The 17,543-nt window shown below is 32.5% G+C and overlaps 2 protein-coding genes, 2 long non-coding RNA genes and 1 pseudogene across 5 annotated transcripts; 1 reads left to right on the top strand and 4 right to left on the bottom strand.

Moving 5' to 3' along the window:
• The first annotated feature begins 1,629 nt into the window (after positions 1 to 1,629).
• On the top strand, positions 1,630 to 6,202 carry MCM8 (minichromosome maintenance 8). The gene is made up of 16 exons (XM_078960102.1): positions 1,630 to 1,963; positions 2,432 to 2,572; positions 2,659 to 2,776; positions 2,873 to 3,095; positions 3,171 to 3,334; positions 3,423 to 3,671; positions 3,751 to 3,846; positions 3,917 to 4,069; positions 4,346 to 4,416; positions 4,521 to 4,639; positions 4,722 to 4,851; positions 4,944 to 5,143; positions 5,248 to 5,422; positions 5,506 to 5,676; positions 5,761 to 5,874; positions 5,979 to 6,202. Exons 1-16 carry the CDS (start codon positions 1,781 to 1,783, stop codon positions 6,018 to 6,020), a joined length of 2,349 nt encoding a protein of 782 aa, XP_078816228.1. The 5' UTR covers positions 1,630 to 1,780; the 3' UTR covers positions 6,021 to 6,202.
• A 550-nt stretch (positions 6,203 to 6,752) lies between these two features.
• LOC145000818 (uncharacterized) lies at positions 6,753 to 7,319 on the bottom strand. The gene is made up of 2 exons (XR_013661373.1): positions 7,139 to 7,319; positions 6,753 to 6,950 (listed from the first exon to the last, which is right to left on the bottom strand). It is a non-coding gene; the product is annotated as an uncharacterized LOC145000818 (long non-coding RNA).
• Position 7,320: 1 nt separating this feature from the next.
• Positions 7,321 to 9,085, bottom strand: LOC145002425 (nuclear transcription factor Y subunit B-8 pseudogene; annotated as a pseudogene). The gene is made up of 5 exons (XR_013661864.1): positions 8,949 to 9,085; positions 8,049 to 8,150; positions 7,695 to 7,963; positions 7,446 to 7,584; positions 7,321 to 7,335 (listed from the first exon to the last, which is right to left on the bottom strand). The product of XR_013661864.1 is annotated as a nuclear transcription factor Y subunit B-8 pseudogene (transcript).
• Positions 9,086 to 9,513: 428 nt separating this feature from the next.
• On the bottom strand, positions 9,514 to 10,413 carry LOC144999631 (uncharacterized). Its single transcript, XR_013660947.1, has 3 exons — positions 10,292 to 10,413; positions 10,071 to 10,199; positions 9,514 to 9,774 (listed from the first exon to the last, which is right to left on the bottom strand). It is a non-coding gene; the product is annotated as an uncharacterized LOC144999631 (long non-coding RNA).
• A 2,212-nt stretch (positions 10,414 to 12,625) lies between these two features.
• LOC145002170 (nuclear transcription factor Y subunit B-10-like) lies at positions 12,626 to 14,413 on the bottom strand. Its single transcript, XM_078961469.1, has 5 exons — positions 14,256 to 14,413; positions 13,891 to 14,111; positions 13,535 to 13,779; positions 13,358 to 13,456; positions 12,626 to 13,024 (listed from the first exon to the last, which is right to left on the bottom strand). Exons 2-3 carry the CDS (start codon positions 14,094 to 14,096, stop codon positions 13,611 to 13,613), a joined length of 375 nt encoding a protein of 124 aa, XP_078817595.1. The 5' UTR covers positions 14,097 to 14,111; positions 14,256 to 14,413; the 3' UTR covers positions 12,626 to 13,024; positions 13,358 to 13,456; positions 13,535 to 13,610.
• Positions 14,414 to 17,543: the final 3,130 nt, after the last annotated feature.

The following is a 17,543-nucleotide window of genomic DNA, read 5'->3' on the forward strand; positions in this document are numbered from 1 at the left end:
CTCGAGCGGTAGTTTCCAAAAATACCTCATTGTTATCTTTAGTATTGCAGAGCAAAAATGTTGTATTATGAGCAATTAGGATTTATTTTCTATTTCTAAATTCATTTTTTTTTAAGTTTTAATAATTATTTATTCATTTTAATAATTAAAAAAATGAAAGGTCACACACACACACACCTGGTCTTTTTCTTCTTCAAGAAAACCCACATCTCCATTAACACTGAAATTCATCTCAGCCTCTGCCACCACCGGCGACAACCGCTCACACACACACACACGAGAAAACCTCTATACACTTGACTGTTTCCTCCTTTACCAATAATATTCTCTGAAAATTTAACCAAATCATTAGTAACCAGAATATAAATTCATATACATATAAAAAGGTGAAATAAACATGATGGAAGCAGTGGAAGGAACAAATCGGGCTTGAAGTTCATCGTTGTTGCTACAACTTTTTGATATTTAAACAATCTACAACTACTCGAGTATTTTTCATGAAGACCCTTGAGTTCTTCAGGTAAGCTTATCTACAACTACACTATCACTCAATTCCGAGTTTGTAATCTATAACAAATTTCTAGAGGGAAGCAACATAGAAATGATGGGCTGGTGGTGGTTATTCATAATGATCGGGATGGTGTTGATGAAGACACCATTAATAATTTCAGTTGCTAAAAAATTTGCCATAGATAATCTTTGAAAAAATAAAGCAAAATCCCCTTAGCTGCTACTTGAATCATCAGAGGAAGAAGATGATGGCAATTGAGATTACGATTCCAACTTTATAAGCGAAGCCTCAATATTTCGAAATGATGATCGTGATTCTGATTTCCATTACACCTTAATTAACCATAAATCTACCTCTCTAATTCATTGCATTTGATAAAACTTTTGCTTATGTAGGGTTTGGAAGAAAGCAAGAAGCAGGAGAAGCATGATTCAATCCCTGTTAAAAAACCCTAACTGACTCCCTCATATATCCACCCCTCCACCCATAATTTCATTTTGCAAATCGAGTCAGATCCTTTCTTTACCGTTACCTAATTCATAAGAGGAAGAAGATGGGAGTTCCACGTTCATTGTCCTCTTTGTAAACCACACCTTCATCTGTTCTTGATTCTTTCTTACATAAAAGATGGAAACAATGTGGGTTGGAGAAGAATAACAAGGATTGAAGGTGGGTTTTTTTCTTTATATATATATATATATATATATATATATATATATATATATATATATATATATATATATATATATATATATATATATATATATATATATATAGAGAGAGAGAGAGAGAGAGAGAGAGAGAGAGAGAGAGAGAGAGAGAGAGAGAGAGAGAGAGAGTGAGTGGGCCCCTTCTTAATTTATTAATCATTTCACTATTCAAAGGGATAAAAAACGCAACGAAACTAACTCAAAAGAACCACGAATCAAAAAAAATTATGGTTTGAACTAAAACCGAAAAAAATACATACAACAGGGACCATTTTTATATTTTTCTCTCTAAAATATAATGAAAAATAAGAAACAAAATAAAATTGTGGTTAAAACAAAACAAACTTGTAAATATAATAGTTTTCGTGAAATAAACCCTTTATTTTTCTTAAAATTGGTCGATAATCGAAGAAAATTTAAATTGATCATTTCCAATATCCAACATCTGACCTCCTCCGTTCCTCCCGCCAAAATCAAACGAAAAAGTTGAAGGAGACGGCGATAGAAAACCCTCAAATCCCGTTAGTTAATCCAGATTTATCGCACCGACAGAGAGACGATGACAATGATGAGCTCCGGGAAGCAAATATCTAGTAATGGAGGCGAAATCTCACAAATTTTAGCTAAATATTTCCCTCAAATCGACTATAAACATGCTGATGGGAAGAACAAGATGCAACTCACGAAGACGCTTTACGAACAATTTTTCTCCACTGCTGACGGATTAGACTTCATCTCTCAGGTCAGGTCTCCGTTTCTCTCTCTCTCTCTCTCTCTCTCTATATATATATATATATATATATATATATATATATATATATATATATATATATATATATATATATATATATATATATACCGAAATGTGAACGAAAACGGGAAAATCTACCATTGATTTGATTTTGGTGATTGAGGAGTGCCTGAGCAAACTTAAACTGACAAGTTTAAGTGTTTATGAGGAGGTTAAAAACCTCACAGCAACATCGATTTAAATCCCATAAACTTCAATGTTCGTGTTAAATTGCAGACCAAAACCAGGGTTAATTTCTGAATAGTTTTTTAGGCGTACATGATCTCTGCCATAATTGGAACTTGATAATCAGAATCATAACCAAAATACTGAAATTTCCTCTCCAAAATAATCTGAAGTTGCATCAATTGGACTTAAAACCTCTAATTGATACTGATACAGTTTACTTACAACATCTAGGTAAAGAAAGAAGACATCTTGTTCATTTTGCCACTTGATTTCCAACATTTCCGAAAGGTATGTATGCTTGAAGAATTCTACGATGCTTTAGAAAGAAACCCCAAAGAAGCTCTTCTATGCATGAGTGCAGCAGTACACACGGTAAAAACACCATTTTCTAATTTTCTTTCATCTTCTTATGCCATTAACGGATTCTAAACCTAATCACCAACTTTTATTGAAAGCAGACGCTTCACTCCAAATCAAACGATGAAGAGTTGGATGAACATGCAAAGGTAAACATCCGCCTACACAATCACCCTGACTCCATGATTGCTTTAAAGAACCTGAAAGCAGCTTACATTGGTATGTAACATTTTCATAACATTGTTATACATACACATATACACTGTAATGTATCTTTTACCTAATTAGTAAAACTCCACCATGATTGTGTTACAGAAAGGCTTGTTTCTGTTCGTGGCACTGTAGTAAAAGTCAGCACTGTGAAGCCTTTAGTGATACAAATGAGTTTCACATGTTCCAAATGTGGAAACACCATTGCACGTGATTTCCCAGATGGAAAATTCTCACCTCCTTCAAGCTGTGGAACACACGGATGCAAAAGCAGAATTTTTAACCCGATTAGATCTAGTGCAATACCAATAGATTTCCAGAAAATAAGGTAAGATTACTTTTCTTACTTTTCAGAATCTTTGTATGTTTTTTCTACATGATGTATTTATAACTTTTCTTTTAGAATTCAAGAGTTGTTGAAATCTGAACATCATGAAGAAGGTCGTGTGCCTAGAACAGTGGAATGTGAATTGGTTGAAGATCTTGTGGACATGTGTATCCCTGGAGATGTTGTCACTGTGACTGGTATTATAAGGGTGATTAATAATTACATGGATATAGGAGGAGGTAATAATACTATAATAATTTACTTTTCTTCACATGATATTATTCTTTCTTATTCTTGAATCTTGATTGTTGGATGAAATTGAATTAGGAAAATCAAAAGGGAGGAATCAGGGGTTATATTACTTGTATCTAGAAGGAGTATCAGTTAAAAACTCAAAGTCACAATCTGAAGAAACAGAATCAGTGGCTAAAGCTACAGACTTGTTGGATTTATATTCTTTTAGTCAAAGGGATTTGGAATTTGTTTGTAAGTTTTCTTTAGAGCATGGATCAGATGTGTTTCGTCAAATACTTCAATCAATTTGCCCCTCCATCTATGGACATGAACTTGTTAAAGGTACATAAAGGACCAAAAGTGAAATAATCAGCTATACTCAGGGACCAAATATGTAATTTCATCTATTTTGTTTCAACAGCTGGAATTACATTGGCATTGTTTGGAGGTGTAAGGAAGAATTCAATGGATCAGAATAAGGTTCCTGTTAGAGGAGACATTCATGTCATAATTGTTGGTATGAAGTTTTTTAAAATAAATACAAAAAAAAAAAGGAAAAAGAAAAAGTCTAATTTTAGAAATATTAGGTGACCCTGGACTTGGGAAAAGTCAACTCCTGCAAGCAGCAGCTTCAGTTTCACCACGTGGCATTTATGTTTGTGGGAATGCCACAACAAATGCTGGCCTTACTGTTGCTGTGGTCAAAGATTCAATGACTGGTGACTATGCTTTTGAAGCTGGTAAGTCTTTTTTTTTTCTTAGTAAGTTACAGTTTTGGTCCCTAAGAATAGTTGATTTTTTCATTTTTGGTCCCTGAGTATAACTGATTTTGCAAATTTGGTCCCAAAAGTATATAACCATTTAACTTGAAACAAGGACCAAAATTGCAATAGAAAAACTTTTGGGACCAAAATTGAAAGAATCATATATACTCAGGGACTAAAAATGTAACTCACTTTCTCTTTCTTCTTTAATGTTTTGCAGATGTTTAACTAATATGTTTTTTTTTTCAATAGGTGCAATGGTACTTGCAGACAGGGGATTGTGTTGTATTGATGAATTTGATAAAATGACAGCAGAACACCAAGTTAGTTTATTTATTTATTTATTAATTTCAATATCAACACCCCCAAAAAAAAAGTTTTATTTATTTATTTATTTATTATAATATTATAAATTTATACCCACCAGGCTTTATTGGAAGCAATGGAGCAACAATGTGTATCTGTTGCAAAAGCAGGACTTGTAGCAAGTTTATCAGCTCAAACAACTGTTTTAGCAGCAGCAAATCCAGTTGGTGGACATTACAAGTACCCAAATATTTTTAAATAGTTTTTATTTTTATTTTGTGTTTTGGAAAATTTCAAAGTTAATTGCTATTTTTGGTTACAGCCGTGCGAAAACAGTGAACGAGAACTTGAAAATTAATTCCGCTTTGCTGTCACGATTTGATTTGGTCTTCATTTTGCTTGATAAACCCGATGAGTTACATGACAAACGAGTTTCTGAACACATCATGTCTGTAAGTCAACTCAATCGATCAATCCCTTTATTTCTTTATACATATAAAAAACAAAACAAAACATTATATTAACTTTTTGTTCTTTCTTGTAGTTGCATGTAGCGAATGGTGATCATTCACAAATTGTGAACAAACTTACAAGTGTAGTAGCATCTCAAAGTATTGGCGAAACAAATGGTTCGCTTGTTTCAAGGTTAAGGCTTGATTCAAGAAAGGACATTGATTTTGTTCCGTTACCAAGTCCTCTTCTCCGTAAATACATCGCTTACGCAAGAACTTATGTGTTTCCAAGGTATTGTAAGTGGCAGAGTGGTCTTGCTGTCACGATCTACTGAGATTCAACCCTGTGTCGCTCAGAAACTAAAATACACACATTTTTTGGTACTGTGGTATCAGGATGTCGAAACCGGCAGCTAAAATTTTACAACAGTTTTATTTAAAACTAAGAGACCGTAACACGTCTGCTGATGGGACGCCGATTACCGCAAGACAGTTAGAAAGTTTAGTACGGTTGGCGCAAGCTCGCGCTAGGGTTGAATTGCGAGAAGAAATAACCGTTGAAGATGCTCTGGTCAATTTAAAATTTAAAATTTATATGAAATTATAAACATAAAACATGGTTTTTATGTTAAGATTTGTTTATTCTTGGTGTAGGATGTTGTTGAAATAATGAAGGAATCGTTGTTTGATAAGTATGTTGATGAGCATGGAGTTGTTGATTTTGGTAGGAGTGGTGGGATGAGTTGTCAGAAAGAAGCAAAGCGGTTGTTAAGTGCACTGAACAAGCAATCAGAGAAAGAACAGAAAGATTGTTTCTCTGAAAAAGTATATATATATGTTTTTTAGGATAAAGTGTTGTGTTGTTTGGATAAATTATAAATAATAATATTGTTATTATTTGTTTTACAGGAAATATTCAATTTGGCTAAAAAGATTGGGATAAGTGAGGAGAATTTTGACAGGCTTGTAGAGATTATAAACACTGCTGGGTTTGTAACTAAAAAGGGGCCAAAAACATATCAGGTACATTATTATTATAAGATTAATGGATAACATAACAACACTATTTAATTGTGTAACACAATAAAATAAGCACCTATCCGATATTTTATATTTCTGTCTTTCAGGTGGTATCATCGTCCTATTCACGGAGTCAATTGTCAAGGTGAAATGGAAATGACCTAAAATGGTAAATTAGTTATTTTATTGTGCTTCGCCATAAAATAAGCAGCAATATTTTGTAGACAACTTTTTTTTTTAATCATGTCTCACTTAGCATCTATGTAAATTGCAAACAAATATTAGATTAAATGAAAATTGTATAAAATGTATCGAAATGGTAAATTAGTCATTTTAGTTTAAATAGGGATCAAAACCACACTATAAATTAGTCATTTTAGTTTAAATAGGGACCAAAACCACACTAAGCTACGCCATATTAGTGTTTTTTTGCAAAGAAAAAAAAATAATATAAAAAGGTGGGAACCTAATCCAAAGAAGAATGCAAATATGCACTTTACTCCTTAATTAAATAAGAAAATGACCCCATTTTATCATTTTTTCAAAATGGCTAACAAGTTTGAAATTGGTCATTTTGGAACAAAAAGTAGTTGAGCAATATTTAATTTCTCTTTCCATAAACACAAGAATGGTTTTTTTTTCCTTGATTTGCACTAAACGTTTCCAAAAATTTCTCTCGTCCATTAAATACAAAATCTTTATCATCATTGTTTTTTCAACTCAAAGATACCTTATAACGCTCTTCACTTTTAGTATCTTTCTTTAATCTTTTGTTAGAATTCAGTTAAAAGAAGCATTTTCTTGAGTTTTCAGTTTTGTTCTTTAGATTTTGGTCATGTCTTTGAAATTTTAAAATAATACAATTCGCTTACTATCACCGGTTTTTAACTAAATTAGAGATTGCTATAAACCATGTGTTTTCTCATTGATATCACATGCTATAAATATCTTAAGGTATAAATGAAAAACCTCATTATATTACATATAATTAAATTATATATACTCTACAACAAACAAACTCGAGAACGAGACAAAAAGAATGTCATCCAAAAAGCTGGCTGCTATTCTGTGCCTTGCAGCTGCCAAGTTTCATTAAACAAAAAAGTTAGCTTACTTATTACAATTTTGGCAAGATTTTTAAGATTGAATCATTAGATGAACAAATTACTTGTTTTTTTTAACCAAATTTTCTACTGAAACTGAAAAAAAAAACCTCTACTCTTTTTTATGAACACTTTTCCAAGAAAAGTGAAATTAGAGAGTGTACCTGTGTGATTGTAACTGTGTTATCTTGATCAGGTTGCAGCGTCTTTTCTAACAGATCGTACATCATGATCTTTTATAGATCTTATGTACTCACCCTTTAACAGGATTCATACAAAATCAATTCAATCATCTTATTCTTATATAATAATAAAACACGATAATTAATTGATGTGTGATGAAAACTTTACTAACCTCAATCTGCCACATCCAATCAGGAATGGAAATGAAACAAGTAGAAACATCAACTCATTAAGTGATTAGTAAGAAGAAGTGATGAATTAAATACATGAAAGCTAAAGAAACATTACCTGAGTTACTTGTCTGTATCTGTTAAGGTATGCCTTAAGTGGATTAACATAATCTTGAAACCCTAGTCTGTTCATTGCCCATATCAGATCATCACCATTAAGGGTTTGCCTCTTGTCCTTTCGACACTTGTCACTTGCCCTAAACATTCCATATACTTATTATTTGTGTTTGTGTTGATGAAAATGAAAACAAGAGAAGTGATATATATATATATATATATATATATATATATATATATATATACGTACTCGCTGGTGATAAAGCTGATGAACACAGAAACACACTCGAGATAAGTCTGTTTAGTATCCTTAGCAATCTTCGCATCACGGGGTAACACCTTCCCCTTCTTTATGATCCGACGGACATTCGCAATCGGCAAGAACAAGTCCTCGTCCAGCCCCAGAACGTTCGCCGACGGCGACCGAGGGCTCCGATCCCCACCCGCACCCCCTTTCTCGTGGCTCCCGCTCCCGCCTGGACTCGACGGAGCTTCTTCCGCCATTCCAGACGCCAAACCCTAGGCCAAAATACAACTTTCTCATCAAAATCGCACAGATTACAAGAGAAAATTTCGTCGATTTGAAGTGAACTGGTTGACTTACCGATTGAGGGAGAAATTTTCGTAAATTTGGGCGCGAGAAGGTCCCTTATGTAGTTATGTAACTATCAACACCGTTAGCTTGGTTTGGTTGTATGGTGTGTTGCTGCCACAGTATTTTACATAGAGTTTTGTAAGTGCATTTCCAAAATTTCATAATTACGACTTAATTCACAAGACCTATATGGAAGCTCATGTAGGCATCCAACACTCACATCCACCGATAAGCTCTTAATGGTTTTCAATATCATCAAAGACCTTTCTAAACAAGTAAAAAATCTTATTATACTTCTTAATTGTCCTAATAAGCTTTGGGATGTCAAATTCCATTGGATTCATGGGTTGTAATAAGTGATTCTAAAGTTTATGCAACTCAAAAGCTTGTTTACAATCATTCATTTCAAATTAGATTCCAAATCCATTTTCATCATCTCATTCTTCCTAATCTACCCGTTCACATGATCTAGTTTTTCAATGATTTGATAATTCCAACTAATCTTGAATCAAACATTGGAATCATAATCATAATCTCATTAGTTGTCATTAACACCCTATATTAAGCTCATACTTAACTAATGAATCTAATTAGTGAATCACATGGTTTTTATGATTATATAACTTGATATTCGCTATTGAATCAGTGGAACCAAGTTTTTTTAATTACCAAAACCATTCCAGCTACATTACTCAAAATTCCACCATAGATAGAGCTTCAAGTCTCCCAAATCCTCACCAAAATCCACAACAACCAATTATGATTTGATTCCATAGAGTTTAGGAGTTCAAATGAAACAACAAACACCATATTCAACAATTAACATCATATTAGGATCTAATTTTCAAATTTGGATATAGACCTAAATCCTAGATCGAGTTTTTAGCAAGGAAAATGGAGCGTTTTTACCTTCCAAGCTCTTTGATGAATTCTTCTCTTCAAACCCTAGTTCCTCATTCAATCTCTTTACTCCAAATCTCCATGAAAGTCTAGAAATCGTCAATGACAACCTCCTTTCTCTTTGGATCGTGACTCTTCATAATGGAGATAACACTATACTCAAACTTAATTACTTGCACTTTAGACCTTCAACTTTTGTATTTTCTAAAATGAACACCATTTAACTAGTATTTTAATGGAACTTATATTATTCACTCATTTGCCCCATAATTTCCTACTCGTAACAATTTAATCTTTACTAAGCCATGATAATCCTTCTAATTTGCTAAATTGATAGTTTTAGTCTCTCCTTCAATATTTCTTTACTCAAAGTTCATATTGTTTATTTATCAACAATGTTATTACACCGTTTAGAATCTATTATTTAATTTTTTTTATTACTTGACTAAAATATTAATTCGCCCTTAAAACAGGATGTTACAACTTACAATGTTATTAAAACGTTGAATTATTGGTTTAAATTGGTTGTAAAAACATAGGAAATTTAATCCTAAACAAAATTCAGCAAAATACCTTTGATCAAAGGTTTTCAGAAAACCTTTGTTAGACCCAAAGAATTCCAATTCCTTTAAAATCACCCAAACACATGCTTTAAATTCCAAGCTTTTTTAAGTTGCCAAAACATAAAATGAAAAACCTCATCATATTACATTTACATATAATTATATATACTCTACAAACAAATACATATAGCTTAACAACACACACACACACAGACACTTGAGATTAAAAATAATGTCATCCAAAAAGCTAGCTGCTAATCTGTGCCTTGCTGCTGCCAAGTTTCAGTAAAAAAATAAAAAAATATATTAAGTAAGCTTCTAAGTTTGTAACTCATAAAGTATTTTGCAACAAACAAATTTCGAAATCCTTTTTAAAAAAAAAAAGCTAGATGTATAAGTTCCGAAATTGGTGGATCGTTTTTGCTATTTTCCAAAAAGGTTGGCCAAAATGTTAAATGTTATTTCTTTAATGGAAAATGAAAACTTAATCAGTTTTAACCAAATATATTATCTATATTTCTACAGTTATGGATAACAAAAACAAAACCTTGAGAATTAGAGAGACTACCTGTGACTGTGATTTTGACTTTGACTTTGATTTTGACTTTTATTGTGTGTTATCTTGATCAGGCTGCAGTTGTACCCCTTCCTTTCTAACAGATTCATCGTGATCTTTTAAAGATCTTAAGAGCTCATCCTTTAACAGGATTCATACAAATCAATTCAATCATCTTATAACAAAAAAAAAATGTTACTTAATTTACTGTGAACAAAAAAAACTTTACTAACCTCAATCTGCCACAGGGTTTGAGATTTTGATCCAATCAGGAATAAAAAAAAACAAAAAAAAGTAAAAACATCAACTCATACTCATTAGTAAGAAGTTATCATCATATGATTCATATCATATTCACAAATACATGATCAAATCCAAAGAAAGAAACATTACCTCTCTGTATTTTTCCAGGTATGACTCAAGTGGCTTAACATAATCTTCAAACCCTAGTGTCTCCATTGCCTCTAGCAGATCATCACCAGTAAGGCTTCGCCTCTCGTCCTTTCTGCAATTGTCACTCGCCCTGAACATTTTTCCATAGAATACTTGTTTGTTTGTGTTTGTGTTGGTGAAATTGAAAACAAGAGAAGGGATTAGAGATATATGATATACGTACTCGCTGGTGATAAAGCTGATGAACAGAGAAAGACACTCCTGATAAGTCTGTATAGTATCCTTAGCAATCTTCGCATCATCCGGCAACACCTTCCCTTTCCTTATGATCCGAAGGATACTCGCAGGGTGCATGAACAAGTCATGATCCAGCCCCAGAACGTTCGATGACGGCGACCGAGGGCTCAGACCCCCACTCCAACTCTCGTCTGAACTCCACGGACCTTCTTCCGCCATTCCAGACCCAAAACCCTAGGCTAAAATACAACTTTCTCATCAAAATCAAATTAATCCCTTGTATAAAGGCACAGATTACAAGAGAAAATTTCGTCAATTTGGAGTGAAATTGATGACTTACCGATCGAGGGAGAAAAATTCGTAAATTTGGGCGCGAGAAGGTTCGTTGCAAGTAGTATCAACTATCAACACCGTTGGTGTTTGGTGTGTTTCTGCCACTGTGCTACTCTTGTGTTTCTAGTCACTTTCTAGTTTCTACTATTATTTACATCGATTTTTGTAAGAGCATTTCCAAATGAATATTTGTTTTTGAGAATATTACAAACTAGGTTACATGGATTTATTTAAAAAACATTAATTTGAACAATTTGAAAATTTTAAATTTATAAGAAAAACGATTTTTTTTGAATTATTAAAATTAATAAGGCTTTAATGTATTGAATACATTACATATATAAATTCTTTTCTAATAAATACCTTACATATATATTACCTTATATATTAAATGTGGAACTTTAATTTAATAAAATAAAAAATACAATAAAATGATAAGTGGAAAATAGAAAATTTAAAAATTTTAGAAATATCATTTGTCTAAATGAATAAAAAGATGACATGTGATAAAAAACCTTTATTTATTATAATAGATCTAACAAAATTTTTTAATGATTTTTAATAAAATTGCTAAAAAAATTTAATATTTTTCGGAATGCAATTGCAAGTTATTAAACTCATCTATTTCAACATTTCAAACTGTTATCTCGCTACAATGGCTCAAGATTAATATTTATTAGAAAACTTTGTAATTTATTTAGTTAATTTATGTTATAATTGTGTTTTTATACATTTAGGATATGTTTATATTAGTTATTAGCCATAAAAATCGAGATGTGTTTTTTCCGAAGAAATCACATTTAGTTGTGAAGAAATAGCACTTAGATGCCATGAACTCTTGGGTTGTACTTGTGGTTTTGTACATATAAGACTTGTATTATACAAATCCAAAAATAGAAATACACTTAAAATCTGGATTTTTTTACTATACGTGGTCGAAAAAAAAACCTTAATTTTTTAGCTATATTTTTAAAATTCAATAAAATATTAGGCTAGATTTTTAATTCTCTATTTTTTACTATTATAAAAAATCTGAAAATTTTTTAAAAAAAATATTTATTTATATAATAATTATTTGATTAACAATTTGCAAGATAAATTAATTTTGTTTTTATTATTTTTTTGTTTATATTGATTGTTGAAAACACTTAAGATCCATTGAAAAATCTCATGGCAAAATCTTGTAATTTACAAGCTCCTAAACAAACTTTTGCCATAGGATTTTGAGTAAAGTTCAAACTTTGACCGAATGTTATTATTTTAGGGCAATGGACTACTATTTTTCGGCTAATCTACTCTTTCGTTACCCATTAGCCCATAATATATAATGTATTAATTTTCAGATTAGGTTATTTTTTATCATTTTTTCATCAGTTTGTCTACTGTTTTCTCTCAATGAAACACTCGAAGAACAATAAGGTACGTCTATTTTTTATCAAAATTTTACCGTATTCTTGATTAGAAGTAGCTTTTGTACATGGAGATAACTTAAAAAAAAAACGAAAAAAAATATATATATATTGAAACATAGGCTTCATATGAAACCTTCGGTGTACACTGTACAAGTCCACAATGCACATCTTTCATCAATGGCACTAGGCTTACATTTATAAGTCATTTTCCCTACTACAAAAATGATGTGACAAATAAAAGAGTTTTTGTCTTTCATCAATGGCACAAGGCTTACATTTAGTTGTTTTCTCCTCAAAATTTGCCTTTTTTAAAATTCAATTTCATGTAAATTAATTCTAATAAAATATGACATTTATTACAAAATCCAAAGATTGGATTTAAAATTCCTCTTTTCCCATATCCAAATACAAGTCCTAAATTTCAAGTCTTTTTAACTTGATATAACAAATACTAAGAAGCCTAACTTTGGAAACACCTATATATATATATATATATATATATATATATATATATATATATATATATATATATATATATTACTACTACTACTCTGTCCCTTGCATTGGGACCATCAAGAGATGACCCTGTTGCTGCCAAATTTCAGTCAACAAATTTAAGTTAGCTTCCAATTTCATCCAAAAGCTTAGTGAATTCAATGCAATGTAACCAAGGTAGTAGCTGGAAGCTGAAGCTTTTATTTGTGAAGAAGTGTTTGTCAACCGTAGTTGTAAGGTTTTAAGAGGTGTAAATGAAATATTGGATGATGAGTTTACCTTTTTATTTAATCCAAGATTTTAAAGTTAAAAGCTAAAAGCTTCTAAAATTCTCAAAACCTCATTGTTGAACATATCCTTAATCTCTTCTTTGTGAGTTTTGATGCTTAAGGAGAGAGAGTGAATGAAAGAAAGAAAGAGATGAAATACCTGTGAGTCACCATAACTCAGACCCTGTGAATAAAAACCTTCATCATGCTCAGGTTGCAGCTGCACCCCTTCTTTTCTACCAGATCCCTTGGTGTCACCCTTCAACAGGATTCATTTCAAATCAATCAAATCATCATATGAATCAATGTTACTTTATGTGAATATCAAACAACTAACCTCAATCTGCCACAACAATCCAATCAAGAAAGGAAACATGTGCAAACATCAACTGATTAGTAATAATTACTTTACATCAAATCTCCAAACAACTTGTAAAGAAACAAAACATTACCTCTCTGTATCTAATTAGGTATGCCTTGAGTGGCTCAATGTAATCTTCAAACCCTAGTGTGGCCATTGCCCATAACAGATCATCACCATTAATGGTTTTCCTCTTTTCCTTTAGACACTTGTCACTTGCCCTAAACATTAAACAGCCATTATATAGAAGAAATTAAACACTTTGGAGTTCATGAAACTGAAATCAACACAGACAAAAAGTTTAATTACAATTTACAAATTGATATACTTACTCGCTAGTGATAAAGCTGATGAACTCAGAAACACATTCCTGAACAGTTTCTTTAGCATCCTTAGCAGTCTTCCCGTTAGCCGGTAAACCCTTCTTCATGATCCGACTGATATTCGCAATCGGTAAGAACCTGTCCTGTTCCCGCACGTTCGACGACCTCGGGCTCAGATCCCCACTCTCGCCTGGACTCGACGGACCTTCCGCCATTCCAGTACGAAAACCCTAAAAATACAAAATCATAACAACGTTTCTCAACAAAACAGCAAGATTCGCAGTTCTTTCATGAAATGAATCCCTATGAATGTAGAAATTACGAGGGTTTAACTACATACAAATGAAATTGTGGAACGGAAATTGAGAACTTACCGATTAAGGGAGAAAATTTCGTAAATTTTAGGCGCGAGAAGAGAAGCTCCCTTGTGAGTTGTATCAACACCGTTGGTTTGGTTGTCGTTGATGGTGTCTTCTCTGGTGAAGGGGAGTGATCAATGAGATGTGACCACGTGGTACTCGTGGTCTTGTCTTTTGTACTAGTCTTTTTAACATTCGCTACGACGCCGTTTATGTGCTTGGACGTTGCCAATACTATGACATGACACATGGCCAACAACCATCTTTTAAGAGAATTCCATTAGTTAACGACAATGGTCCAACTCAACCTTGGTCTATCCAGAAAAATAACATGAACCTATTTTGTAACATTAAGGATGAACTTAGCATTTAGCAAAGGTTTCTTGGGATATGTTCGACAATAATGATGAATCCAAATTGGAGGATGAAAATAAAAAGAGTAAATTACACGAATGGTCCCTATGGTTTAGGGTAATTTGCGTGTTTGGTTCCTAACTTATTTTTTTAACTCGGAATTTCCCTACTGTTTGTTTTTGTTACGCGCTTGGTCTCTGTTTTACCTAAATATACTATATTTCCCTTGATATTTTAATTTATTTAAGTAAACACACCCCCAACCCCACCCCACTCACCTTACCTTACCCACCCATCATTTTTTCTTATTTAAATAATAATCGTTTTAGGTAAGATAGGGACCAAGTGCGTAACAAAAACAAACTGTAGGGACCAAACATGTAACAAAAACAAACCGTAGGGACCTTCCAAGTTAAAAAAATAAGTTAGGGACCAAACGTGCAAATTACCCCAAACCATAGGGACCATTCGTGTAATTTACTCAAATAAAAATGCAAATGGTTGGAGAAATCGATGATCAGTTTTTGATTTTGATTTTTGATTCATAGATCCAAGCAACAAGTTCTAATTTCCATTTATGCACATAAATCAAACCCAAAAAAATCAAATGTATTTTGGCCGAATGGTGCTCAAAATCATTTAACTGGATTGATTCCACAAGATTTTGGAAAGCTCAAAAGCTTAATGAAGCTTTGTCTATCATGATTTGATTGAGCAATACCAGATGCGAATGGAAGCTACACTAACACTAGCCTAGAGTACCTTGAACTACAAGTCAATTCCTTTCAAGGTTTGTTAGCTACCATGATGAAAGATTTGAGAGGTATTAGGGATCTTGATCTTTATAGTAACATCTTTTCATGGCATATTTTGAGATTGTTGAAGCAACTAAACTTGTCTTCATTGAATCTTTCGTTCAACAATCTGGGTTCTATCATTTTGTATTTTATAAAACTTTAAACTAAATAAGAAAGTATAAAAAAAATACCAAGAGAGAAAGTTAATCATTTCAATTAGGGAAGAGACTACAACGAAACTAATGAAAATGATGAAATTTGCAATTTTAAAATCATATGGACCAAAACTTAAAAAAAACCGACATACGCATAGATTAAATTTGTAGTTTTCTGTAAAATATAAGAAAATTTGAAAGAAAACCAACTTTCATGGTAGACGCTAATAAACCATTTTGGCCATCTCATAGTGGGGTGTTCAATTTCGTAAGGCCAAAATTATAGGTTAGGCATTTTTTTATAAAAAAACACAAAAAAAAAATTATAAGCTCTCCCACATAACTATGGTTTTTATAAATTTTATTATTTTTCCATAAAATATTGATGTTAAATGAAGCTTATGGAAGTTTAGTCTTTTACCCAACTTTAACATAATTAAAAATTAGAGTAAATTACATGAATGGTCCCTATGGTTTGGGGTAATTTGCACGTTTGGTCCCCAACTTATTTTTTTAACTCGGAAGGTCCTTACTGATTGTTTTTATTACGTGTTTGGTCCATATTGTTTGTTTTTGTTAGGCGCTTGGTCTCTGTTATACCTAAAAAGACTATTATTTAAATAAGAAAAAATGATGTGGTACGTAAGGTAAAGTGAGAAGGGTGAGATTAGGGGTGTGTTTATTTAAATAAACTAAAAAATAAAGGGAAAAATAGACTTTTTATGTAAGACAGGGACCAAGCGCGTAACAAAAACAAATAGTAGGGACCTTCCGAGTTAATTTACTCTAAAACCATAGGGACCATAGGGACCATTCGTGTAATTTACTCTAAACCATAGGGACCATTCGTGTAATTTACTCTAAAAATTAACTAATTTCGACAGACACTTCTTTATAAATAAAAATTACAACTTTCAATTTTTAACTAATAGCTAGTTTGTCAAACACGGCTACATCAATCCAAACTTGTTAGACTCCCATTATATACTTATATTATCGTTTAAAGTTTTGAATTTACTATTGTTTAATGGGATAATGATTTGAAAGGGTAACGAACTTTCAACTTTGTTCACATTTAGTCATTAAATTTTTTTTCGTTATCTATTTGTCATTGAACTATTGAAACTGTTCACATTTTACCCTTGTGACCGACTGTTACCGGTCATAAGGGTAAAATTTGAACAGTATCAATAGTTCAATGGCAAATAGATAACAAAAAAAGTTTAGTGATTAAATGTGAACAAAATCGAAAGTTTGTTTCCCTCTAAAAAGTTCAATTGCTAAATGCGAACAAACTTCCTATTGTATTATGTTTTAGCAAATTATTTATTTTTGTTTAACTGTAGCAACATTTGTTGATAAAGAAATCTATGAAATAAAAAAACAAAATGTAACATCCGGATTTCCAGGTATCATAATTTAAGTATTTTTCTTTTGAGTTAAGAAGAGAGACTCGACGAGTTGATGCCTGTGACAACCCGAAATTTTCCATCCAGTTCAGTCTAACACTTCATTGAAAGTCAAACTCATTCCTGATATCATTTAGCACAATTTGGAGACTGTTTGAGAGTTCTGAGCCTTGTACACTTAAGGGATAAGTGTCGGGGTTTATCTACTGTATCTATAGCTGAAAGAACAAGTCTAAAACACCTTGACCAGGAGTTCATGGCCACCACATGGGAGTTTACGGCCGTAAACTCCATGTGGGCCGTAAACTCCTCCTATATGGTGAAGTCTTGGCCATTTTGTTCATTCCTTTCCTCCTCTTGGCCGAAATCCTCTCAAGTATCATCCCGATCTTCGTCCCCGATCTTCAAATCTCATAAGTTTCTTGCCCTAACTAGTTGATATCTTACATGAACTAGTGATCTAACATGATTTCATCCGTGAAATCATTCCATTTGTGTAGATCTTCAAGTTTCACCAAGAACACACACTAGTGTTCTTGGCCAAAACCGATCATTCAAGCTCCTAGATCGTAAGTACTCTTGTTCTAA

This window comes from Lactuca saligna, chromosome 6, assembly GCF_052625555.1.
Source record: "Lactuca saligna cultivar CGN05327 chromosome 6, ASM5262555v1, whole genome shotgun sequence".
NCBI classification, from domain to species: Eukaryota; Viridiplantae; Streptophyta; class Magnoliopsida; order Asterales; family Asteraceae; genus Lactuca; species Lactuca saligna.

Bases quoted from the DNA above. Each gene is read 5' to 3' on its own strand.
- MCM8 (XM_078960102.1), top strand. From the start codon at position 1,781: ATGACAATGATGAGCTCCGGGAAGCAAATATCTAGTAATGGAGGCGAA. The intron at 1,964-2,431 runs GTCAGGTCTCCG...TACAACATCTAG, and splicing joins GATTAGACTTCATCTCTCAG to GTAAAGAAAGAAGACATCTT. The intron at 2,573-2,658 runs GTAAAAACACCA...TATTGAAAGCAG, and splicing joins TGAGTGCAGCAGTACACACG to ACGCTTCACTCCAAATCAAA.
- LOC145002170 (XM_078961469.1), bottom strand. From the start codon at position 14,096: ATGGCGGAAGGTCCGTCGAGTCCAGGCGAGAGTGGGGATCTGAGCCCG. The intron at 13,780-13,890 runs GTAAGTATATCA...TTTAATGTTTAG, and splicing joins ATCAGCTTTATCACTAGCGA to GGCAAGTGACAAGTGTCTAA.